Genomic DNA, 25798 nt, shown 5'->3' on the forward strand with positions numbered 1-25798 from the left:
AAACCATGCTCCACAGGAGCCATTGTGTGTGAACGGATATGGAAAGAGAGGCAGAATTCCCTTATAGTTCTGATAGGGAGGGAGTCGGCCACATATCCAACAATTTGTAACATTGCTGGCCTGATGGGAATGATGTAACATACTAATAAAAGTGTTATTGCGCAGCGCAAATCTATATGACAACTCATGCGGGGGAAATTCACTAAAAGAATGTTCAGCAGTAATATTGTAAACATGTTTAGAAATAGGATAATATATGTGCAATAATATACTTGCAGCTATTATTAAAAGACATAAGGAAAACAGAATTAATAACGTCACTGTGCAATGACTACGCAGTGATTTACAGTACGCATGTTTTTTCAACTGTATTTGATTATTTCTTTCTCTATTCCGGTCCAGAGGATACATGTCAGAGACAAATTCAACCGATTCACCTTGGAGAGGACTTAAACAATCAAATTGTCTGACTTATTGGACCTCAATTTTAGTCTGTATAGTTCTGAGTTCGTTTGCTCAACCAAGGGGAGCTTTGAGTCTGTCTTTGAGGAAATACAGGGTTTAGTCTCTATATCGGATGGTAATCCATGAAATTTCTTGATATGACTTGAATGTATCCAGCCTTTTCGACCTTCGATCTTCACGGCTGTCCTCGTGGTTAACAGTACGAGTTGAGGTGATTTCCACCTAGGATCCAGCTGAGACTTCCGGTCAAAGTTCCTCACTAACACCAGGTCCCCGGGAATTACGTCATGGGGTTTCACCTCGGTGTTGTCGGGAAAGGCTGCAGCTACCTGTGAACGACAAGATTGTAGTGCAGACATCAAGGAAGCTAGGTAATCTGTCAGCATATTACAGTCTACATCAGTTATTTTGCGTGGTATAGGCGTCCCCCACATATTTGGTGGTCTACCGAAGATCACCTCATAAGGGGATAGCCCTGTTCGAGAGTGCGCTACCATTCTCATGTAAAAGAGTGCAACTGGTAAGGCTACTACCCAGTCGACACCTTTCTCTCTACATATTTTTGACAATCTAATTTTCAGAGTTTGATTATGTCGTTCCACGAGACCTGCTGCCTCGGGGTGTCGGACACAATGAAATCTCCATTGATATCCTAACAAAAGTGAAACGTGTTTCATTAGTTCGGATGAGAACGGCTGGCCGTTATCTGAGTAGACAGCACGTGGTAAACCGTACCGTGGGAAGAATTCTCGAACTAACTGTTTGGCAGTAGTCGGGGCAGTGTAATCTGAAACCGGGTATGCCTCTGTCCAACGGGAAAGAGCACAAACAACTACAAGAACATATTTGAATCCTCGACATCGTTCCATCTGGATATAATCCATCTGGAGGACTTCAAAAGGGTGATCAGGAGGCTGAAATCCACCCTGTTCTACGGGAATGCTTTTACCTGGGTTAAACTGACAGCAGATCATACAGGTACGGACTTTTTGTTTAGCTGCTGCTCGTAAATGTTTGTTGAACCAAATGTGTTGAATGCTGTCTAGCATAGCTTTTTCTCCTAGGTGCGCTGGACTATGTATTGTATTAATGATAACTTGGACCATTGAGTCGGGAAGAAACCATACAGATTTTTCCTTCGTCATCCATCCTTGATCCGTTTGGATCCCTCCTAATTCAGTCCATTTCTTTATTTCGTCTGGTGTAGCATGTGTCTGTATGTCAATTACGTCAAGAGCGGGATCCTTAACCATCATGCAATGTGTTGGTGTCGGAACTATTGTCTTTGTCATGTCAGATGTGTGAGTTTGAGCAGTCTGTTTAGCTGTTCTGTCAGCTAGATCATTGCCTTGGGAAATGATATCAGTAACTTTCGTATGAGCTTTACATTTCATAATTGATATTGCAGTGGGTAGATGTATTGCATCTAATAAGGCATGAATGAGGGGTCCGTGCTGAATGTGGGCACCGTGAGAAGTTAAATAACCTCTCTCTCGCCACAGCACGCCGAAGTCATGTACAACTCCGAATGCATAACGTGAATCAGTGTATATGTTGACTTTCTTATTTGTGGCTTGAATACAGGCTTGTGTCAGAGCGATGAGCTCTGCTGCTTGAGCTGACAAGGTATTAATACGATTTGTTTCAATGACTTCAGTGTCTGTTGTGACTGCATACGCGGCCACTAGCTCTCCTGTACTTGTTCTCATACATGAACCATCTACATACAACGTCAGGTCTGGATCTGTCAATGGGACGTCTGTCAAGTCTTGTCTAGGTTTCGTCGTGATAGTAATAACTTCAATACAATCATGTGCTAATGGGTCTGTTCCGTTTACTGGTAACAGTGTGGCAGGATTCAATGTACTACAACGTCTGATTTCTATGTGTGGCTGAAACAATGTCAGTTCGTAACCAGTGAGTCTTGCTATAGTCAAGTGTTGTGTTTGTGTGCGGTTCAAGAGAACCTCTACTGCATGTGGTACTTGTACTGTCAATTGATGTCCTAACACTATGGCATCGCTTTGTCTGATTGCTAAAGCTGTCGCTGCCACTGATTTCAGGCACGCAGGCAGAGCCTGAGCTACGGGATCTAATGTACTAGAAAAATAAGCACATGGTTTGCGTGATTCTGCTTGTTCCTGTGTGAGTACTGACAAAGCAGTACCTTCGCGTTCTGTAACAAAGAGTGTAAAATGTTTATTGTAACATGGTGTTGCTAAAACGGGTGCTTGACATAAAGCTTTCTTTAGGCTTTCAAAAGCTTGTGTATGTTCCTGAGTCCAAGGGAGGACAGTCGATGTGGCCGCCTCCTGTGTTGTCAACTGAATGAGTGGTTTTGCTAGAAATGCATACTGAGGGATCCACTGCCTACAATATGAAGTGAGGCCTATAAAAGCCCGCACCTCCTTTTGTGTCTTGGGTATTGGCATGTTAGCAATTAACTGGATGCGATCGGGTGTAAGCTGCCTTCCCTCCTTGGACAGCGAGTGACCAAGGTAAACAACTCGTTGGACACAGAATTGCAGCTTAGAAGGGGACACCTTGTGCCCCTTTTCGGCCAAGAATTGTAAAACCGTCAGTGAGGCTTTTTCACATTCAGGTTCGCTTCTAGCGGTGATCAGCAGATCATCGACATATTGAAGCAGGGCAGTGTTGACTGGCATGTGTATACTGTCAAGTTCTCGTTTCAGTGCTTGGCTATAGATGCTGGGGCTTTCTGTGAATCCTTGAGGTGCGCGTGTGAATTTAAAGCTTCGTCCATTTAAACTAAATCCGAACAAGTATTGGCTTTCCGGATCTATTGGGACGCTGAAAAAGGCATTCTTGAGATCAATTACAGTAAAGAATGTTGCTTCGGAATCAATGGCTGTCAGTAATGAAGAAATGTCTGGGACTACGGGGTATTGTGGTACAATACATTTATTTAATTCGCGCAGATCAATAACCAATCGATATACTGGCGGGGCTTTCGGATCAGTTCGTTTAAGAATCGGAATTATCGGTGAATTACATACATTGGAGTCGGTTTCCACAACCACTCCTTGGGTAATAAGCTCGTCAATGATTTGCAGTAAAGCCACTACAGCATCTGGGGGTAACTTGTATTGTCGCATTCGTGGTAGTACCACTCCTGCTTTTAGTGTGACTCGATATGGTGTAATGTTCATGCAACCAACATCTGTAGGGCCTTGTGCCCATAAATGTGTGGGTAAAGTCTGCAGTCGGTGATCCATGTCTCGGGACACATAGTGCCCTTTGAAATCACGTAGAAACAATCTTACTCCTTCCGGAGAACAACATATTATAGCTCCTAGAGCTTTCAAAGTTTTTATACCTAACAGGTTTTCTGGACATGATTTAGTAAGCAATAAATCTGTAGTTCGTGTCAAGGGACCAATCGTAAGGGGAAGAGGCTGTGATACTTCGTTAACGATAGGTTTTCCTGAAAAGCCAAGGGAAATATTCTGTGAGCCTGAGAGAGGTGCCCCTGGAACTTCACTACGTTTTATAGTTGTTCGGCTTGCCCCTGTATCAAGTAAAAATTTTCTATCTTGGCCTAATAGTTCACTGTGTACATAAGGTCCTTCTTGATCTACAGGGACCTCGATAAGGGGTAAGTCAACTTCCCTCTCTAGGCTGTTTCATGAGTATCGTTGATAATCAGGATAGTCATATTGTGCGGTCTGGTACATCTGTCGTGTCGTTGTTTGTGTGGCAGCAATAGGCTGCGGTGGCGGAGCTGTCATAGATTGTTGCGGAGCTGGCATGGACTGTGCATGCTGCGGGGCTCCTTGTTGGTTCTGATCCTGTCTAAGTGGCCGTGGTCTTTCTTTTGTATTACCTGTGGCGATATTATGTTTTAAAACTGGACAATCGTGTACATAATGGCCTGGCTGTTTACAATAATTGCATGTCCCTTTTACAGGACCTGCTGAAACACTGGACTGTGTCATACCCTTTTTATGACCGTCAGCTGGAACTGTCTGAGAAACTAGCATTTTCATTTTCGTGTCTTTCATGCGTCTTTGTTCATGTTCTTGTTCCTCTCTAATTCTATTGTGATGGTACTGTAGCATTTGTAACATTTGTGACGGAGTGTTACCTTGCCAGGTACTCTCGAATTTCAATACTCTATTCTTAACTTGGGGCAAGGAATTTTCAACTAATTTTGTCACAAACAGATGTGGATACGATTCGCTACTTGCTTTTATTACACTATTTATACCAAAACATTTTTCGAATCGGGCATAGAAATCACTAGTGTCCTCATCTTGCTTTTGTTTACAGGCTGAAATTGCACCCCAGTCTTCCTTTTTCGTAGTTAATAAACGTGGCAGTACCTGTACTAATAAACCTGGTAGTGTTTTGGTCTTGTCCCCAAGCCCTGAACCTGGACCTCGAGCTTTTTCTTCGTTTTCTAATGCTGTCCAATCTATCTTTTGGTCTCCCACCTCTCAATCCTTTTCCTTGAGTTTTTCGTAAATGCCCGCAGGCATTAATACCTTCAATATTGTCATAATGTCGGGATAGGTATACTCTCCCATGAGCAACATGTCTTTAATTTCACGGTGGAAACCCGCTGGGTCTTTGTCATGACTGGGTACCACTTTCTTCATTTCTAATAGTTCTATTTTAGATATGGGTGTATATACAAACACACGTTTAAACTGATTGTCATCACCTTTTATCGGGTGTACTTCGCGTAAGGGATTCTGTCTATCCATGTAATACGTCGTTCTTTCTTTTATGGGCAGTGAGACATGTTCGGGACATACAAAAAGAATGTACTGTTTTCTGGATTCCAGTATTTCTCTAATTAAGTCAGTACCTGAACCTCTCCATTTATTCGTGAGTAATTCAGTCAATATATCAGGTAGGGGACCAGGATCGGAGTGTTGGCTTTTATATAGTATAAGGAGTTGTTGAATCATATAGATACCAGCTAAACGCTGTTCATCTGGGGTGAGGTTCAAAAACGTATGTGCTAGTGTATCATCACTATATTTTCCGGGACTGTCAACCCAGTGAACGGCTGACCTTGCTAATTCTTGTTCGTCCATAGAATCGAGTATATGATAACCCCTTCGTTCTCGGAGTAATTTGTCAGCGGCTTGGAACGAATGTTCGGGGGACCTTATATTTATTATAGGTTTTTGGAAATTTCTGTTATTATCTGGACGTATCGGACGTATCGGATCAGTAAAGCATCTAGTTTTATTACAAGATCTTCCTCTACCTACATAGGCCATTGTTTCTAACTGTCCTGTGGGCAGTTCTAATTCTTCCTCCTCCTCGGTTTGTTCAGGCTGGTCTACTGCTAATCTTTCTTCGTGTATTCGTTCTACTTCTTTGCGGATCTTTCGGCACATAGCTATTATACTTAATCGTTTATCATGTCTCCCCTCTGATATATTCCGACTCCATGTGGTAAGAATTTGCATTTCTTCCGGATTTACCCCTGGTCGGTCTTGATTTCTGATCACACAATTTATGAGGAAACGTAACAGTTCCCCCTGTACCTCCACTTTCTGGTACTCCAAGGCTCTATTAATACTTTCAGAATCTCGTCCTGACTGGACAAAGTGATATATATTTTCTAAATGTGTAGTCATTCCTGGTAGCCTCCCTAAATATATTGCAGCTCGTCGGATACGTAATGATGCCAGCAGCATTTCGTCCCCTTTTCCGGGCACCGGGTCATATCTACAATCTATTAGAAGTTCCTTAAGCGTGTCGGGAGTTACTAGTTTGGGCGTACGTTGGTGGGCTAATTCTTGAAAGGAAAGTTTATTTACTCTGGGTGGCGTAGAAAAAATGTTTGCTGTACCTCCCGTAGCACCACCTGGGGTGCTGGATGTGAAAGGATTCGTTGAACGTGATATAGCAACCATAGATGTGGGTACAGCTGTAGAAACAGATGTGCTTGCCGGAACTTGTGTCGGAGTTTGTTGTTGCGGAGGTACAGACGGAGGAGGGTCTTGGCGTTGAACCCCCTCGGCAGGCGGTCTATGTGGCGCAGCATTAGCATACTCGGGAGCTGCGTCGTCTAAATAAGAGGAAAGAAAAACATCTTCTGCGGTTCTGGGATGCCCTTTGGGATGAGCTTTTATCGGAAACAACGGGGGTGGCAAGTCTTTTGGTATCTCCGGAGTAGCCTTAGGTAACCCTTCGGCCAGAAGAGGATACATACCATTTATAAGGGCATTTCGTTGTCTGTCTACTTGTTCTGATTTTACTCGAGTACCTTCTTCAATTAATAGATTTTCTCGAACTTTATTTGAATTCTCCTTACTCTTCTCTTCCTGTCTACGTGCTTTTTCTGTACGTCTATACGATTCTTTACGCCATAATTCAATGGCATCTTTCTGTGATTGTCTAGCTTTCTTTTTCCATAATTCTTCCTCTACTTTCACGATGCAATCTGCATCCCAGGTCCCAGCTGCGGGCCACCTCTGACTTTCTGGTAATTCCTTGGTGTAGTCTACCCATAAATCAAGAAATAATATGGCGTCTAGGCCATGTTTATGATACATGAAGTACCCTGGAGTGTCCCTAGGAGGAATGGGAACAGCTTCTTCGAGTACCCCTTTTCTAGTTTTGATCTGTCTTAATTTCGAAAAGAGCGGCATATTGAGAACTGATCTGATACCTAATTTTGAACACCTTTAATACAACGAGACACAATAATGAACAGTCATTCACACCACAATATGCAGAACGTATTTAAAACATTTTAACATTCAACATTTAATGAACAACAATGATAGCCATTTAGGGAACTAGTCACTAAGCATAATACTCGGCACTAACTAGGTAATTCTGAATTATATACTACAAATACTTGATATACTGCTAAACAGTACAGATACACTGCTAAAACAGTGCAGACCGGATTTGTGTATCCAAACCCGTCTTGACCGGCACAAACTATGTGCACGTCAGAACGCCTCCCCGACAATGGTACTCACCGGGTAGCTCGGAACGGAAAGCCTCGGAACTGAACTGAACTGGACTCGGACCGGACTGGACTCGACTCGAAACTTCGGAACCTCGGAACTGGTGGGCCTCTGTATACCTCGGATCTTGCTCTCTCAGCTAGGCTCTGGTTGGGATACTTCGCACTTCTCACCGCCTCGTCTGGGTGTTGATCGCAGCCTCAGTTACCCCCGCTCGGCAGGAGGGAGATACAGGAAATCCTGTGGGTACGCGTTGTTGTCCGTCCAGCTGTGACAGGAGACCGGGCCTGCAACGCACCTCCGGCGCGTGAGATGAGAAAGTGTCCCTATTCGGGCGCCATATATGTGGTAAATAATTTAATTACCGGAACTTAATTTGATGCGGAATATCTATAATAATAGCTCAGTAAAATAAGAGGCAGAATCCGTGGTATTAGAGGTTCGGAACGGGCTTTATTCCAAAATCAATTCGAATTGATGGACTCCATATTCCATCACCACGAAGGTTCAGGAAGTGAAGGACCAACTTTATTGACAAGTAATCATTTTTATACAATAGGCATTACAGTGAAACAGATGCAGGAGGCGTAACAGTTGATAACAAAGATAAGAACATACATGCGTAACTAAAATGGGTGTAACTGGGCGTAACTTAAAGAACGTCATCAAGTATGATGTTACAATAGGGTAGTTCCATGAAAGAATTTCGCAATGTCAGCAGAAATACTTGGCAGAGATGCGCGTGCAGCAGCATGACGTGTGATTGACGTGCGACTAGGGGGTGAAGGGGACTTGACATTTTAGCTCTACATGTGGAGACAGAAGTCTGGGGTTATGTCAACCTAATCCCAAATCATATCTAACATCCTATGTTTAAAGAACTGTGTTATCCAAAAAGAGAGGTCTCTTAGGATAGAATCTTATTCTATACTGACTATACTGACTGTTAGTGCGTGTACAAGCGTCTAAGTGTCTACACTAGATGAGAGGGGGTAGGAATATTCCATGGTAACAGGGCTATGAATTACTTGCATAAAGACAGAGAAGCCGGGCCTTTTGCTCGGTAGCTGGAAGAATGTTTACTTAAACTACTAGACAGGAATGCATTGGATGAGGAGCGGAGCAGAGCAGATAATCTTGAAGGTGAAAGACAGTTTTTGGCAAGCAGGCAGATCGAGTCAGGCACCGTTAGCCGCGCAGGGAGTAGGACAAAGTTCATGGGTACAGATGCGAGCTCAGACTGGAGCTTTCAGAGGCAGAAGGCAGGAAAAGGCTTAATGGCAGAATCAGGGCCTACTCGCCTGAACTGTAAAATGGGATAAATGAATCATATAAAGCCGGTGGCCTTTCATACTTAGGAATAGAATATCCGGCCCATTCACGGCGGATCTGAAAGAGGACATGTTGGCGGTGGACGCACATGTGTTTGCGTCTTCATAACTGGAACTGGAGGAAACATACATGTATTTGTGATTTATACATGAAACCGTTGGGGTCCAAGATAGGGGACATAACTGATCATAAAAATCCATATTTCCACAATATGATTACTCTCTTCGTGACGGCAATGCAGAGGATGCCTGCCCCTCGCACTCCGCCACTGGTATGCACTCCGTGATACCTTGAACAAAGGCACCACCTCCAGGCTGCTCCTTGACTCACCGCACTTTCGTCCGGGCTCTGGTAGAGTCTCTCGGACTATCGCCAGGGTATCAGTGTCCTCCCGGGTGCGTCAGCGCGAACTCTGCCGTACGCACGCCGGCACTCCAAAGTTCTACGGTCCGTGTCCACCACCAATGTCCACCCTCGGATCTCACAAAATCACGAACGCCTTCGTCTTAGTTTGCTTCCCCTATATCCGGTCCTACCGCAAAGGCTGCTGGGATCGGTAGTTCCAACCCTCGGACTTCTGGGAAATGTAGTTTGTTCGGCAGGCGCGAGGGCTAGACCCTGACAGGACCCATACGATGACGCCTACCGACACGCAGGGGTCTGAAGCCTGGGGATATTCTAAGGTAAGGAATCTATCACTAACTAATGTCTCTTACAGATATATCGTTACACAAGTAAGTAACTTGTGCATTTTCCTCAGATTGTGAATTTCCTTACATACCACTATGAAGAAATCTGGAATGTAATTTACTTCCGTTAGACTGCATGACTTCTGAACATCACAACTAGGAACTGTAGCTGACCACCTTTCATAATAACCTTTACTTATGGCATGCCTTGAGATTGCATGAACTAACCCAAGTGGCCACATGAACTGTCCTGCATATTAAATCCGTTTTGAATAGAATAGAATGAGGCTTCAACCTCTTCACTCTAACCATCATCCTTCGTTATATGTCGGTCATATGCTCTCTCGGCATCCAGAATATTCTCTGTGGAGACCTGTTCTTGTCAGCACTCAGTTTTTCCCTTTTCATTTCCTCTCTTATCTTCCTGTCTCACAAACGTACGCTAAGTATCTTTGGGTCACCTTCATTTCACCCTTTCTCACACTTGCTTTTATCATTCACGTTGGTGCTCTTATTTTAAAGAATTACCAATAAAAGAATATTTTTAAATCCTCAATTCCTACTACTTCCACTTATACACCACAGCTGGTGTTTCCCTTGGGGTCCTCTTATCCGGTTATCCTTAGTATTTATTGTATTCTCTTTCCTTCACATCCTTGAGAAAGCCCTGGCTCAATCTGCCACATAGGGCGAAACACGTGTCGGCTGTCCCCTTCTTTCTTAACAACCAGCCATAAAACTTGATAAACAAGCATTGGCATAGCCAATAGGTCTCGCCTTTGGGTCCTTATAAGTGTTTAGCCATGCAGCACATTATCCTCACTCACATGCCTTCACACTCCAACAACACATAGCATGCTGAGACCAGGAGGGCCAATCTTATTAGAAGGAAAGTCAACAGACGAGGTTGGTTATAAATACCAGAAGTGGAAGAAGCGCATCATCAGACATGGGTCAACTTAAAATCTAAGCAGTCTTCAGAAAGAAAAAAACTGTCAACAACCACAGACGCTAATTGCCTTGTTGGTGCTAGTGTGGTGCAGTGCGAGGTAAAGATGCTCAAATGGTGGTTAAATAGCAAAGTAGATGAAGGTTCTGAGGCTAATCCAGGCTGCCAAAACCAAACGAGTGCAAGGACCCCGGTCCCCTGACATGCCCGGGCATGGACCGATGCTGGCTGACCACGGGAACTCTTTTGTTAGGTGTCCGAGAGGCACAGAGAAACATTTCCCCGCTGAACACAATCCTAGCAAGGGTTGTTGTTCACGAGAAGGCATGCTTCATGGGGCCAAGTTTTGAATGGGCATGCTACAAAAACCCTAGCAATGGTATATGTATTCCAAGGGCACACATATACCATTTGCCACTAATGGCAGACAGATGTACCTGACCCTTGGCACTTCAACTGTATTTCACTGCTGGGAAGCTTGCAAACATGAACACATAGAAGGTATAGACGTGTGCCTAATTTGTGACAACGAACCTAAAATCCAATCTCAGCATCATTCTTTGAGCAAATTGTGTGACCTTGGGAAAATTCTTTTATCATCCTATAAACTCGTATCCTTTAACACCAACAAATGGGGAGCGCTTGCAGACAGGCTGATGACAGTGAGTCGAGTTTTATATCAAATTAAAAAACTGGAACGGAACAAACTCATCCCATACATTATTGTGATAGGTGCCCACGGATATAGTGTTAAATGATGCTTTAGATGCCACAGGCCCCACCAACACGCTTCCTTTATGATAGGAGAATGCCCAACATCGCGGAGATTTGCTCTCTGCTCCTCCCAGATATTTGTATTTTGATACTAATGTGACCAAATATATGGTATTATCCTGCTAAACTGACAGATGATGCCCAAACTGTAAAAGAAGAGGGGTTCACAGATATGTTAGTCCTTCCGGGCCGACGAAATGACAAAAATAAAGATCAAGTCACACTTTAGAGCTCCAAGTGAGTCATATAAAATCAGTGTCTGGACCGCATAGCATCAAAGACGAGCGGGGTATCAAAGTGCGGTGTCATTCAATCAAAGCTTCAAGGCTTCTGAGCGCTAACCGAGCATTCTTTTTTGTGAAGCACTAGTCACTGTGGAAGGTGCCCCTGCTATCCCAGATGTGAGAAGTCAGTTTGATATGAAAATAAGCAGTATTTAGAATTAATGTATTTGGCAGAGGGAAGGTTGGGCGCCGTGAGACCGTACTGGCGAGTGAACAGGAGCCAGAGTGAACATGCCTGTGTGCATTAGTGTAGACAAACCAGGCAGCAGCATGAGCATGTGATTTGGTTAAAAAAAAAAACTGCGCTTGATGCTCAGAGGGGGGAGCTGGAGGCTGCAGGTCCCCGGCACAGAAGGAGGAAGAGTAGCTGCAGCCTCTGTCTGGCAAGAGGAGCCAGGCATTAGCGGGGATACAGGATAAAAAAAATTTGCGGCCACGCGCCCGGAGGCTGCAGGTCCCCGGCACAGAAGGAGGAAGGGTAGCTGTAGCCCCTGTGTGGCAACAGGAGCCAGGCATTAGCGGGGGTACAGGATAAACAAGCATTGGCCGTGAAAGTGACGCGGCCGCGAAAGTGGAAGTGATCGCGCGCTGCGCTTATTGAGCATGACGAGGAAAGCCAGATGGCACCTCTGCTCGTAAGCGACGCCCGCGCGCTTAACCGCAAGCTCCAAGCCGGCCATGGTAGCATTTTCTGAGCCCACTTACTAAAAGTCTCGCCAGAGCAGCGCATGCGCTGGCTCAGGCAAGACCTAAGAATGAGTGGAATGGCATTAAAAAGTGATAAATGGAAATAAAATATCTACCTTCACTCAACTCTACCTGGACTACTGTGTTGTGTCACAAAAAACGGAATCAACCTAATAAAAAAAACAGACCGACTGAAGGGAGGAACATATGCTTACACCCTTACTCCTACATAAAAGTGCCACCCCTGCGCACTGTCATCAGTTACTTCGTTTCCACACTCTTGGTCGTGAATCAGGAACTTCCCCTCCCAACTTTGTTGGTTTTTCTGACGGCTCTAAAACTTTTCACAGTATTCTAGGGAACAATGTTCACATTGAAAACAAGACGATTCAAATTGTGCTGAAACTGGAGGTAGCAGATGTCGATCACGGACACCAAAGCAATTTAGGACATGGAGGCAAAACTCTACATCATCGAGCAGAGGAAGAAGTCACAGTCGAAGCATTGGTCCTGCTTCCACTCCAGTTTTTTTTTACCAGCCTAGTCTCAGTCTGTAGGCCGCTTTCGCAAGCAGTCATCTTCTCCTTCAAAGTCTTTCCATAAATCTAAATCGAAGTCTAGTCACAAGCACAAGAATGATAATCATCGCGCCACTCGAAGTTTAGGGAAAAGGCATGTGAAGATCGCACTAACCCAACATCTCCTATGTCAGAATCTATCCTGCAGTTGATCCCAGTCATCAACCCCTCACCAAATAGCAGCCTTCAAAGAGGGCTATGCTGTAGAATTTTGGTGCGGTTCCTGCTCTTTGTGGCGTGTCATCAGGCCCCATGGAGGTTCAGTCATCTCCAGTTGAACCTCTGCCACCATTCAACCTTTTGCTGGCGGGTCTGCCTCTGACTCCATCTACCAGCAGGCCCATGCCAACTCTAGCACTGTGATCTATTCCGGTTCCTTCCATATGGTGTCAATCAATGTTTCGATCCCAACACTGATCTCTGACCCCAAATAGATGTTGGGCCGGTCCAAACCTCTATTATGCTATGTATTTACGAATGCAGTACAGATGATTATATATATATAGAATTTTGTCCAGTACCTCGTCCCTGACACCGGTACCAGCAGAGAATTCATGCTGATTTTGTTTCTGACTCAGACCCAGTGCAATAATGTGCCCTTAAGATACTGACAATGCTGAGGAAGGGGACAGGTTCCTCTATTCTCATTATACTGAGAATTTTTTCTTACAAAATGTCAGTGACCTGGATAAATCTGAAATGGAACTAGACTCTCCACTTGGGCACCAATAGAGGAAATTGCATCGTTTGCAGTGGTTTTGCAGAGGGCAGCTGAAGTACTAGAATTGCAGTTGGCCATTGCAGAGACAAAAACAAATATATTGTCTGGGATTCTTCAACCAAGGCCAGCTTCATCTGAGCATTTACCACCATTTAATGAAGCCCTTACTGATGCCTTCCCGACATACATGGCCTAGGCCTTGGTCCCGCTAGTCAGTCGACCTGTGCTAAAGTGACATAAGCCAGCCCTCATAGACCCGGACTTTCTAACTAAGCTCCCTTGTCGATGCCTCAATAAATAAGAATAATCCAACTTCCTTTCGGACCAACTCACTGGACAGGTAATCTAAAAGGATTGATGCTTTCAAAAAGAGATCGTTTTTTTCTGCCAGTCTTCAACTTGGACATTGCCAAAAATATCTAGTGGGCAGTTCCTGAAGACCCCAGGGCATTGCTAGCCCAGACTACACATCATGGTTAGGATACAGATAGATATGTAATGACAGCTTGTCTGGACACTACAGACGGCATCAGCAGAGCTATTGGCACCATTGTCGTGCTCAAGAGGCATGCCTTGATGCGGTCACCCGAGCTTTTTGGAGGTGGACAAGCGTCTTTAAAGGAGATGCCCTTTGATGAATCCAGGTTTCTTGGAGAAAAGACTGATTTGGCACTTGAAAGAATCAAGGATAGTTGCACCACAGAACTATCTTAGGGGGCTTTTGACTCAATCTAAGCAATTTACCCACCAATACAGAACATTCAGAGGCTATCCAAGGGGGCTAGCTTACGGACAACACCACCCTTCCATGCCTGTACCGCAGCAAACAACTCGGTCCTTGTGAGGACCTGGCTTGGCCGTTCAGACTAGACTGTTCCCATTGGAACAGGGTCAGGACTGATTTGCGTATGGCTGTGTCCAAACTGAGGGGACATGGTATGCAAAATAAAGATGGACGGGGATGCAGCCCAAGTAATTACCAGTGGCTGAGATTAGCTCAAGCATTCCAGCTATCAATTTTTTGTATACTCCTCGACTACTTAGGCTTTACTATCAGTGCCGAAAAGTCACACTTCACTCCATCGCAGAGGCTTTCTTTCATAGGGCTAATTTTCTTTAATAGTTCAGCCAATGTGTGCTTAATGCTAGATTTTTTTTTAACTTAAATTCGCATTAATTCAGCAGAGAAGGGAAATGTTGATTCTCTGGTGCACTCACAGTTCATAAACGAGGCAGAGGAAATATGGGAGCAGGGAGAGATGGCCTTGTGTGTTACTGTGTTTCTTCTTGTAGGGAGAAGGAAGAAAAGTAGCAGGAAATTTCCATGTTTAACTTTTATTTTGAACAAATGCATTGCTCATTATCCTCTGTAATGTTAAAATAGCTGAGCAGGATCCAAGTCCTCCTCCCTCTATAAAACACCATGCTTAAGAAAAAATATTACATACCGGTGAAGGGAGGCAGGGTGGGGCACATAGACTTCTTACTGGAGTGGATGCTGGTATACGTTGTTCTTACTTAAGACCTGATGGCTCAATAAAGTAAGCAAGGAGGCATTACATGAATTGGGATATTATGAAGAATTCATACAACCGTGCTGTTAGACGACTGGCTATAATTTAGGCATGTTCCAAACTAATAGGAATAGGGATAGGTGATTCAATTTGGTGGGCCTTATCCATCCTTTGATCTAATTTGTATATTTATTACTCGGCTGTATATAATTCTTTCAATCATTGTGATGTATATGATTTGCTGACAAATAATGTATAATCATATAGTGGGAAATACTAGCCATTGAATGTGCATATTGAATTTGGGGAACCGGGCGGGGCTCTATATTTATCACCTGCAGATGAGAGGTTGTCTGACAGGGTTTGCCTGACTCCTAACACTCCTGCCTACTGGAGCATAACTCAGCAGGGCAGTGGTGAACGACACCTGCCAGTTTTCCTTTTATTTGAAAATGTCACAGTTACCTCTAGGGGCAGAGTGGATCTACTGGGTGTGACCCCAGTAATTTGTGGGTAACATGACTAGAGGTTCCGTATTGCTTAGGCACCTCTAGTAACTCTTATTGGACACTCTGCATTCCAGCAGTCAACTTTGGCCATGCTTTAACTTATTTGCTTTGTGGTCCTACTGTTTTATTCTGATTCTTATTTTGAGTTTTTACATTTTTGCTCCTTAACCAATATGGGTTTTTGGTGAGTGGTACAGAAGAGGGAGAAAGCGTGATGTGGACACTATATGTTTCTTTTGTGGATGATGCTAGCCCATATCATATTTCTGTTTCCTCTTGTGGGTTCACTTCCAAACACATCTTGCCAGATATTACTGTTGGCCAGTTCACGCACATGCTACATGTACGAGGGGCACAACCGGTTTATTAGCTTACATCTTCAGTGCTGCATACCATCAGCTGACCACTTCACAGTCTATCTTGGCTTAAAATCTTGATAACTTTCAACCTTTTATAAATATGGAGGGAGACTCCATTAACTGGCTAATTGAAGCAGCTTACCTTCCCCCTATAAAAGGTGCTGATATTTTGTGCAAGTCCATCCTTCTTTTTGAAACCCATCTTGCAGCCCATCTGGGTCTTAGCGTTAGGAGTTGACCACACGCCTTCCCATGTTGTCACAGAATTTAGGTATTATTCTTTTCTGAAATGAACAGTAATAATTTATAGCTTTTATCCCACATCCTCCCACAGGGCTTGCTGAGTGCCAGTTTGGTATGTGAAGACCCAGCCGAAGTTGTTGATTCTGCTGTGTCGGTCTGTCAAGACAAGTGTCCTATTCTCATAAACTCAGCAGCTGTAAGTACGATCCTTTATTATATATTTTTTATTTTTTTGGCAGTCACATTTAATGCTGAAATGTTATGTTCATTGATTTGGGTCAATACACCGTGCAACCCTCTGAACTTGTACTTTTGAGATATTTGTGCATCTTCCTGCAGATTCCTCATGTTTTCAGTGATTCCACAGGCACCAGACTGGATCCTGAAACCTTTCTATATAATGCCTAATATGACATTGCAGACCTTATAAGGTGTTCCCTGCGTGCTAACATTCGATAGAACACTGCAAAAATCCTCTCAAAAACTGGCAGAGGGGTGTCTCTTCTCTCAGATCAGCACTGGCTGGTGCAGAAAGTAAAAAACTGACATCAGCGCGCCGAGGTGGTGCCTATATAGGTGACGCGGACATGACTTTTGGCGCGGACGACTACACGCGGAGCTGACCGGCGTGCCGGGCTACTGCTCACGAAAAATCTTCCAGATCCAGTCTGATGCCTTGGGAAATTCAAAGGTAAGGAATCTGCAGCTAGATATTGTCTCTACCAGATAAGACGCTCCTATTGTTGTTCTTTGGTAATTTTTGCTCAATATTCCTGCGCAGAATATCTGAAGGAGACAATTAGTTATGGATTCCTCACCTTAGAATTACCCCCAGGCGTCTGACTGGATCCAGAGAATTTTTCTTCAGCAGTACCCCTGCGCGTCAGTAGGTGGCGTCAGTCGACTCCGCGTTCGTCATTGGCATCGTGGTCGCCGGAATGAAGTCGCAGTATCTACTTAGACGCCCCCCTGCAGGCTGACGTCCGCTCTTTCTTTTACCCCGCCAACCAGCGCAGATCTGGAGAGAGCGGTACCCCGAATCATTTTTTGACTCCGTTTTTGCGACTTTTTGTCATCGTCTTTTTGTCTCGTTACGACTCCTGGTGCACAGGGATGTCATCTCGGCATACCGGCTTCAAGCCTTGTGGCTCCTGCAACAAGCTGATGTCGGTGACAGACCCCCATCTTGTGTGCCTCTGGTGCCTGGAGCGCGACCACGACCTGAAGTCGTGCTCCGACTGCCAGGCCATGGCCCCGAAGTCTTTGCGAGAGCGGTCCCGAAAGCTTCTGGAAGCCCGGCAGTCAGCTCTGCGCCGCTCGAGGTCCTTGTCGAGAGGCAGGTCGCAGGATCTGTCGCAGAGCCATCACCCCCATTCCTCATCGAAGTCTTCATCCTCGGGTAAGTCGAAGCACAAAAAGAAGGTGAAGAAGTACAGTTGCTCTTTGCGTTCTCTCCGTCAGTCAGCTGACGCGACCTGGGCTGCATAAGGTAGTCGCCTGGCTCTGCCTGTGGAGCCTGTTGGGTCGATTCCAAGCCTCCCTTCCTTTCCAGGAGCCAGAGAGACCCCTGCCCAACTTCGTAGCTTTTACGAAGCCCTCCATTCTATTTTTGGGCAGCCCGACTCCACCGGTGTGCCTTCGGGCCCGAGGATTCGGCTGGAGGTTCTAGGCCTTCGGCTCCAGCACCACAGGGCCCCCAGGGATCCAGGCCAGGATCCAGATCGGCGCCGGTCAACCTTATAACACCTCCTGCGGCGCCAAATCCAGTGGCGACACCTCCGCCCCCTCCGACGCAGGTTGTGTCCCCAATCGACGTCGACCCCGACCTCCCCTTCAACGTGGACACGGAGCCAAACCGATACTGCCCGACATTGGGACCAGCGCCGACCAGTATTTTTGTACCCGTTCTCCCCTGGTGTTCCCTATCGCCGTGAGTGGCTACCAGAGGAGGGTGAGGAGGACTGGGAGGGGTCTGTGGACCCTCTGGCAGACCAGTTGGAAGAACCGGACTGGAGAGAGGAGTTGGGTGAGGCCAGTGGTCTGGACACTTCCACAGACCTTGGCATGCTTTCTCCCCCTACCGTGGCTACAGAGGAGGGTGCGTCATACGCAGTGGTGTTGTGTAGGGCGGCTGAGGCCCTAAACCTCGAGCTTCCTACGGTGGCCGTCCGGACTAACCTCCTGACTGAGAGGCTTCAACCGGCAGCGGCCTCTTCAGAGCCCCTGCTGCTGTTCAATGAGGCCCTCATGGACATCCTTTTGGGCACCTGATCCAAGCCCAACACAGGGGCTCCTGTGGATAGGATGATTGCCCGATGCCACCGCCCGACCCCAGGCGACCCTATTTTCCTCTCCCAACACCCCACCCCTGAGAGCTTGGTGGTCCAGGCCTTCACTTCTAAGGACGCATTCTCTACCGCACCACCCGATAGGCAATCCAAGAAGCTGGACCATCTTGGGGAGAAAATGTTTTCTTCCTCCAGCTTAGGACTGCGGTCGGTGAACATCGCATGTCTCTTGGGCAGTTACTCCCATTCTGTGTGGGACTCAGTCGCGCAGGGGCTGCCTCAGTGCAGAGGGGAGGCCCGGGCCGTGCTCTCTTGTGCAGTGTCTGAAGAGAGAGACGCAGCGAAGTTCGCCATATGTGTGGGCTGGACACCGCCGACTCGCTAGGCAGGACGATTTCAACGTCAGTAGCCCTACGACGCTAGGCCTGGCTGAGGTCCACTGGCTTTTCGGGCGATGTCCAAGCTACTCTTTTGGACATGCCCTTTGATGGCCATCGCTTGTTTGGCGACAAAGCAGACAACGTGCTCGAGCATTTTGAGGACTCCAGTGCTACGGTCAGGTCCTTGGGCCTCGCTTCCATCTCTCGCCCTGCGTAGTCTGCTTTTCGCCCCTACGGAAGGGGTGCCCTGCCACGTTCCGTCCAGAGCCACATGCCTGCACATGCTGTCCAACCTCTGCATGGCTGGGGACGTGGGACCCACCGTTGTGGGTCTTGGGGCCAGCGGGCGGGCCAGTCCACCAGCGCCCCCTCTGCAGCAGCCTCCAAGCCCTCCTAGTCTGATCTTTCAGGGCCACCATTCGCCAGTGGGCGGCAGCATTCGCCATCTCCTCCCCCACTGGCTCACCATCACGTCGGAACGGTGGGTTTTGCAGATAGTCCGAAGGGGCTACTCCCTTCACTTCGAGACTGCCCCTCCATCCATGCCACCTAAATGTCATCGCATGTTGGAGGATCACATGGCCCTTCTCCAACAGGAAGTTACGGCTCTCTTGGCTAAGGGAGCCATCGAGCGAGTTCCTGTCCCAGAAGTAGGGTGTGGTTGCTATTCCCACTACTTTCTGGTGCCCAAGAAGAGCAAGGGCCTGTGTCCTATCTTGGATCTCAGGAAGTCAACCGTTTCCTCCGGTAGGATAAGTTCAAAATGTTGACACTGGCTCAGGTCCTGTCTGCCCTCGACCCTGGATGGTAGCGTTGGACTTGCAAGACGCTTATTTTCACATCCCCGTCCTGCCGGGCCATCAGCGTTACCTGCGGTTCACGGTAGGCCAAGAGCACTTTCAGTTTACCGTGCTCCCATTTGTCCTTACCAGCACCCCTCTGGTGTTTACGAAAGTGATTGCGGTGGTCGCAGCTTATCTGCGCAGATCAGGGGTTCCAGTCTTCCCCTATCTCGACGACTGGCTGTTGAAGGCGTACTCGCCCCAGGCTGTCGTCTCCCACCTCCAGACTACGGCCGACCTCCTGCATTTGCTGGGGTTCACCATCAACGTGCCGAAGTCACACCTGATCCCCTCTCAGAAGCTCCTTTTCATCGGACCGGTTCTGGACACAGCGCAGTTTCGGGCTTATCCTCCCGAGAAGGGTGTCTGGGATATTCGGGCTATGATTCCGATCTTTCAGCCTCTATCCCGGGTTTCGGGCAGAATGACCCTGAGGCTACTGGGCCTCATGGCCTCTTGCATCCTGCTGGTGGACTATGCCAGATGGCAAATGTGGGCTCTGCAGTGGGACATGAAGTTCCAGTGGGCACAGCATATGGGGAATCTTTCTGATTGCTTCCAGCTCTCAGAGGGCACTGCACACCAATTGCAGTGATGGCTGACAAACCAGGATTGGGTCAACGGCAGATCCCTTTTCCCTTCCCCAAACAGAGTTCACAGTGGTGACAGATGAAACACTTCTGGGGTGGGGCGGCCACATGGGAGAGGCTGAGATCGGAGGCCTCTGATCTCCGGTGGAATTCGGGCTCCACATCAACCTTCTGTAGCTTCAGGGGATCTGTCTTGCACTGAAGGCCTTCCTTCCTTCTGTCAAAGGGAGAGTAGTGCAGTTGTTCACGGACAACACCACTGCCATGTGGAACTGCAACAAATAGGGCGGGGTGGGGTCATGGACCCTATGTGTGGAGGCACTATGTCTCTGGAAGTGGCTGGAACATCAGGGCATGTTCCTGGTGGTTCAACACCTGGCAGGTTCTCTGAACGCCAGAGCGGACGAACTCGGACGAACTCAGCAGCCAGTGCATGATGGATCATGAATGGTGTCTTCACTCGGGGTGGTGCAAGGTCTTTTTTATCAGTGTGGAGAGCCTTGGTTAGATCTATTCGCCGCCAAAGAGAATGCGCAATTTCAGCAGTTCTGCGCGTGGGAATTCCCAAGGCAGCACTCGCTTGGCGACACTTTTCGTCGCGAGTGGAGTTGCGGTCTTCTATACGCCTTTCCGCCTATACCACTTATACCCTAAGTCATTCTTGTGACCCCGGACTGGGCACGAAGAGTCTGGTATCCCGAGCTCTTGCACATGGCCATCGTTCCTCCGATCATAATGCCCCTTCGGGAGGATCTTCTGTCGCAGCAGCAGGGAACGGTCCTCCACCCGAACCTGTCCAGCCTCCACCTTCTTGCATGGAGATTGAGCGGCAACAGTTGACAGCTTTTGACCTTCCTCCCGAAGTCTGTAATGTTATCTACGCAGCCAGGCGTCCCACCACCAAAACGGTGAATGCCTGTAGATGTTTGTGGCATGGTGCACAGCAAAGGCTGTAGATCCCCTTTCTTCTCCCCTTTCAGAGGTTCTCCTCTTCATTCTTTCTTTGGCCCAGCACGGCTCTGCTCTGGGCACTCTAAAAGGCTGTCTTTCGGCCATTTCGGCCTTTCTCCGGCTTCCTGACCAGCCTTCTCTTTTCAAGTCCCCTATTGTAAATCGCTTCCTTAAGGGCATTACTCACTTGTATCCTCCAATCCCCTTCGTAATGCCTCAGTGCGACTTGAACCTGATTCTAACCTATCTTATGTGCGCTCCTTTCGAGCCGCTACATGACTGTCCTCTCAGACTTTTGACACTTAAAACTGCCTTTCTGGTCGCCATTACCTCTGCTCGCAGGGTGAGTGAGCTTCAGGCCCTTTCTTCAAAATCTCCTTTCCTGGCTGTTCATCCAGACAAAGTTGTCCTTCGTGCTAGGCCTTCTTTCCTTCCCAAAGTGGTTACCTCTTTCCACATTGGACAGACCATCGCTTTGCCCACCTTCTTCCCGCCCCCGCATCCTTCTAAAGAGGAGGGGAGGCTCCACCGTCTGGATCCAAAAGGTGCGCTTTCCTTCGATCTTGGTCGCACAAAATTATTCCGGGTGGATGACCAGCTCCTTGTTGGGTATGTGGGCGCCAAGAAATGTCGGGCCGTGAAGAAACGAACCATCTCTCGATGGGTCGTTCTTTGCATCAAAATCTGATACTCCTTAGCGAAAAAGGAACCTCCAGGGGGTTGCGTGCCCATTCCACCAGGGCGACGGCAGCCACCACTGCTTTGGGACATGGAGTCCCCCTACATGACATCTGCCAGGCAGCTACGTGGGCTTCTTTGCACACGTTTACCAAACACCACTGCCTGGACAGCGAAGTCCGGAGAGACAGCTTCTTTGGCCGTTCAGTTCTCCAGGACTTTCTGGTGTGAACTTGGTTCGCAGACCCACCTCCAGGGTTGGTATTGCTGAGGTATCTATTCTAAGGTGAGGAATCCATAACTAATTGTCTCTTTCAGATGAACAAGTTACTTACTTTTGGTAACAATATATCTGTAAGAGACATAGATTAGTTATGGATTCCTCACTGCCCCTCCCATCCTCCCCGTTCTGCGAACTGACTTCTAGGGTAAGGGACGTCCCTACAAGGCCCTAATTTTGTGCACCAGTGGTCAGAGTCTTGCATGGCTCTGCTCTTCTGGCATGGAATGTCGTGTAAAGAACTGACGTCAGCGCGCAGGGGAGTCGTCTTAAGTAGATACCGCGACGTCATTCCGGCGACCACTACACCAATGATGAACGCGGAGTCGACCGACGCCACCTACCGATTCGCAGGTGTACTGTTGAAGAAAAATTCTCCGGATCCAGTCTGATGCCTGGGGGTAACTCTAAGGTGAGGAATCCATAACTAATCTATGTCTCTTACAGATATATTGTTACCGAAGGTAAGTAACTTGTTCGTCTTCTCAAAAGATTTCCAGATTTAAAATGTTGTTTTTGCAGAAAAACAATGGCAATTTTGGTTCCACATAACATTGGTAATATTGTCTGTAGGTACAAAATGACGCTGCAAATTTTGATGATTGAGCTATTTGTGAGAAGTTGGCCTGGTATATGCTGACCACTAATTAAAGTGGGCACCTTGTACCAGTCCAAACAACCCTTATTGATGATTAGGTTAAAGACAACCTTTATTGAAAGCTATCCTAGTGGTAGCTATGGAGAGCAGCCTTCAGGCTAAGTCTCGAAGGAATGTAAAGCAGCTTGGTTTACCAGATTATAACCTCCTGAATGACCAACTGAAAGGAGAACCACACAAGGAATATATCAAATATATGTATTTATTACTAACCACTCTCTACTAACCTCTTTATGAGATTAGAGAACAAAGCACACAATATTAAATCACTAGAACGACAGTAAATAGCACAATACACAGTGGGCTCCAGGGGCAGACCAAACCACCACGTGATGTGGAAAAGTGCTGCTGCCGGGAAGATGAAAAGTGTCCGGTGTGATCCAAGCCTGGATCGGAGATGAGCAGAACCTGAAAGCAGAGGGGACAGAGTCTGGATCACTGCACAGTGACCAGGGGCTCGATAGACGAATGCCCACCGATGTCGGGTGTTTCAGGTGAGATGAGGTGAAGCTTGACTCTGCAGCCATGGGGACCTGGAGACGTCGACGACGACCAAGGTCCGGAGGTGAGCTGTCCGACGAAGGATGTAGAGTGCTGGGGGGTCAGCGTCCGGATTGAACACCAACAAGCCTTGGCAACTCCAACCCACCCGGGCAGAGGAAAGATGCTTCGGTGAGGACCAGCAAGGTCCTGGGGACTCTCCAAGCTATGGAGAGTCAGGCCACGTCTGGAGCAACCAGGAAAGCCCACGGAAAGTCAAAGTTACCATCAGAGGGACCCACAGGCCAATGGAGCAGGGATCGCGAAGGGACCTCGAGCTGAATTACGAAATACCAGCCCACGGAACACTCGTGGAGTGTAGGCCGGAAATATTCGGTGCAATTACTGCTCGGGGTCAGGACTACAAGTAGCCCAAAGCACAGCCTGAGGGGTCGCCAAAAGGCATATGCTGCTGCAAATGTATGCGGTGCACAGGGGTTCGGGTTGCATGGTCCCCACGAGGGATACAGGCCTCAGAATAGCTGAGGGCGCAGATCAACCTCAGAGCTCGGAAGATGCAAACCGGTCAGGTGCGTTTTAGGTGCCTGCCTTGCAGGGGAGTAACTCCTTTACTCCAAGGGAGATTCTTCAGTCATCCAGTGTCGTGCAGATCGTCGAAGGACTTGGTTTCTGTAGAAGAGTTTAGTCCTGGTAAAATCGAAAGTCTTGTAGTCAGGGGTTCCTTCTTTATACCCAAGGAAGGGGTGGGACAAACTCTGGGGACCCACCTATAGGAGGGTCAGGACAGAGGGGTGGCTACACCCATGTCCTTTGTCCAGTTTCGCGCTAGAGCAGGAGCAAATGGCTCCTGCAACCGGTTTGAGCTGCACTATGCACAGGGACACCAAATGTGCCCCCAGTGCAGACATCAAAGCACTCAGAGTGCACCCACCCAGCCCCAATACACTAAATCCTGTCTGGGAGGTGGTCACACCTCCCTGTGACAGGAAACCTATTGTCAAGCCTTCCCCTGCTCGAGCTTGGCTCAGCAGCAGGAGGGAAGACTTGTGTCTGTGGCTGGAAACATCCATTTGGTGATGCCGAGGTCGAGAAAGCTGGTACCGGGTAGCCCAGTATGTTACATTTGTCCCTCTAGGAGAGTGGAATCATACGATTCCAAGGTGTTTGACACCAAACACGACATGTTTCCATGCAGCCGTTTTAAAGTTAGCATTTACCGCAAGGTTATAATGCACTTACTTATATATGGTTGGCTGCATCACAAACAACCCCGGAAAATAGGTTTTGAAGGCTGCAGAGGGGCTGTGCTCATGCGGGTGCACCCTCTCAACATAAAACCCAGCACCCTGCCTTCGGGCTTGATAAGGCCTGCCATAGGGGTGACTGATAGATTTATATGTGCAGTGATATAGGATAGATATAGAGAACCTATATCTAAGTAAGGGGTGCATGCACCACCTTACACAGGCTGCTGTAGCAGACCTGTGGTGTCATTTTGAATAGTCTCTCAGGGGTGGCATAATACATGCTGCAGCCCCTGGGAGGCCTCTGGGGTACCTATGCCCTGGGTACATAGTATACCATATATATATACCATATATATATACAGAATCCAATCTGGAGTGTACCTAAAGTACATGCAATCAATTTAGAAGAGAAAGCAGCTAGGCTGGGGTCCTGGATAGCAGGATCCCAGCCAGACTAAGTCGAAAACAGTGAAACATCAGCAAAAGTGGGGGGTAACTATAAGAAGCAGATCCTACTCTCCTACACTATTATACACACAAAAGCAGTAAAAGAGAGGGGAAACTAAGCTTTTGATAGCTAAGCCTCTCTGTGCTGAAACCTCTAACTCTCACTAGCCTCCGGGGAAATCTCCTCAGAAACAGAAGAGGTGGGAAGATACATCCTCAAGCCATTAGCAGTGACTGACTGGTACGTTGCCATGGCTCCTCCGAGGAAGGTATTACTTTAGAAATTTGTGGGAAGATGTAAGGAGAAAAATGTGTTCCCTCCAATAATAATACCGGTGGTGGATGCATAATCTTCCTAAAGATTCCCCACTTTTCTTTGTGACTTGCTGCTTGTGCTCTTCTGTTTGTTTACTGGAGCTATCTTCTTCCCACTGTGCTCCTTACAACCTCTCCTCTTGTCTTGGTTACCAATCTGCCTTCTTGGTGATTCATTAGTTCGTGGCACGTGAGACAGCATGACTGAAACCTTTTCTTCATAATGTTGAATGGAGTTTACTAGCATTTTTCTTGCTCGTTTTTTTGGCCTATACTTCAACTTTTTGTACTCTCTTTATCCCGTCCTAGATAGTTGCTCATTTTGGGACAGTGTATCCATTTTCATCTATTTGCCTAAGAAACATGGCTACTATGTTTTCTCTGCTTTTTGTCTCACAGCAAGCTGGAGCACTATTACATTTAATTCAACAAGTGTTCTCTGCAGAGCTAGTTTCTAACTTTATGTGATCACTTCTGTTTCAGCTATTCTAAATATTCATAGGTTCCTTTCTCGTGGTTCATTCAACAATCCATCTGCAGCAGGCTGTGAGGGTTTTC

At 47.0% G+C, this 25798-nt stretch overlaps 1 protein-coding gene across 4 annotated transcripts in view; it reads left to right on the plus strand.

Annotated features, from left to right (window-relative positions):
• Positions 1-25798, plus strand: part of FANCA (FA complementation group A) — a 1007136-nt gene that overhangs the window by 745248 nt on the left and 236090 nt on the right. For all 4 annotated transcript variants that reach the window (XM_085637706.1, XM_085637704.1, XM_085637705.1 and 1 more), the window contains exon 35: positions 16155-16259. In XM_085637706.1, coding sequence (XP_085493832.1) covers positions 16155-16259 — 105 coding nt within the window. The remainder of the gene's footprint in view (positions 1-16154; positions 16260-25798) is intronic.

The sequence above is a fragment of the Triturus cristatus genome, chromosome 12 (genome assembly GCF_964204655.1).
Source record: "Triturus cristatus chromosome 12, aTriCri1.1, whole genome shotgun sequence".
In the NCBI taxonomy this organism is placed as follows: Eukaryota; Metazoa; Chordata; class Amphibia; order Caudata; family Salamandridae; genus Triturus; species Triturus cristatus.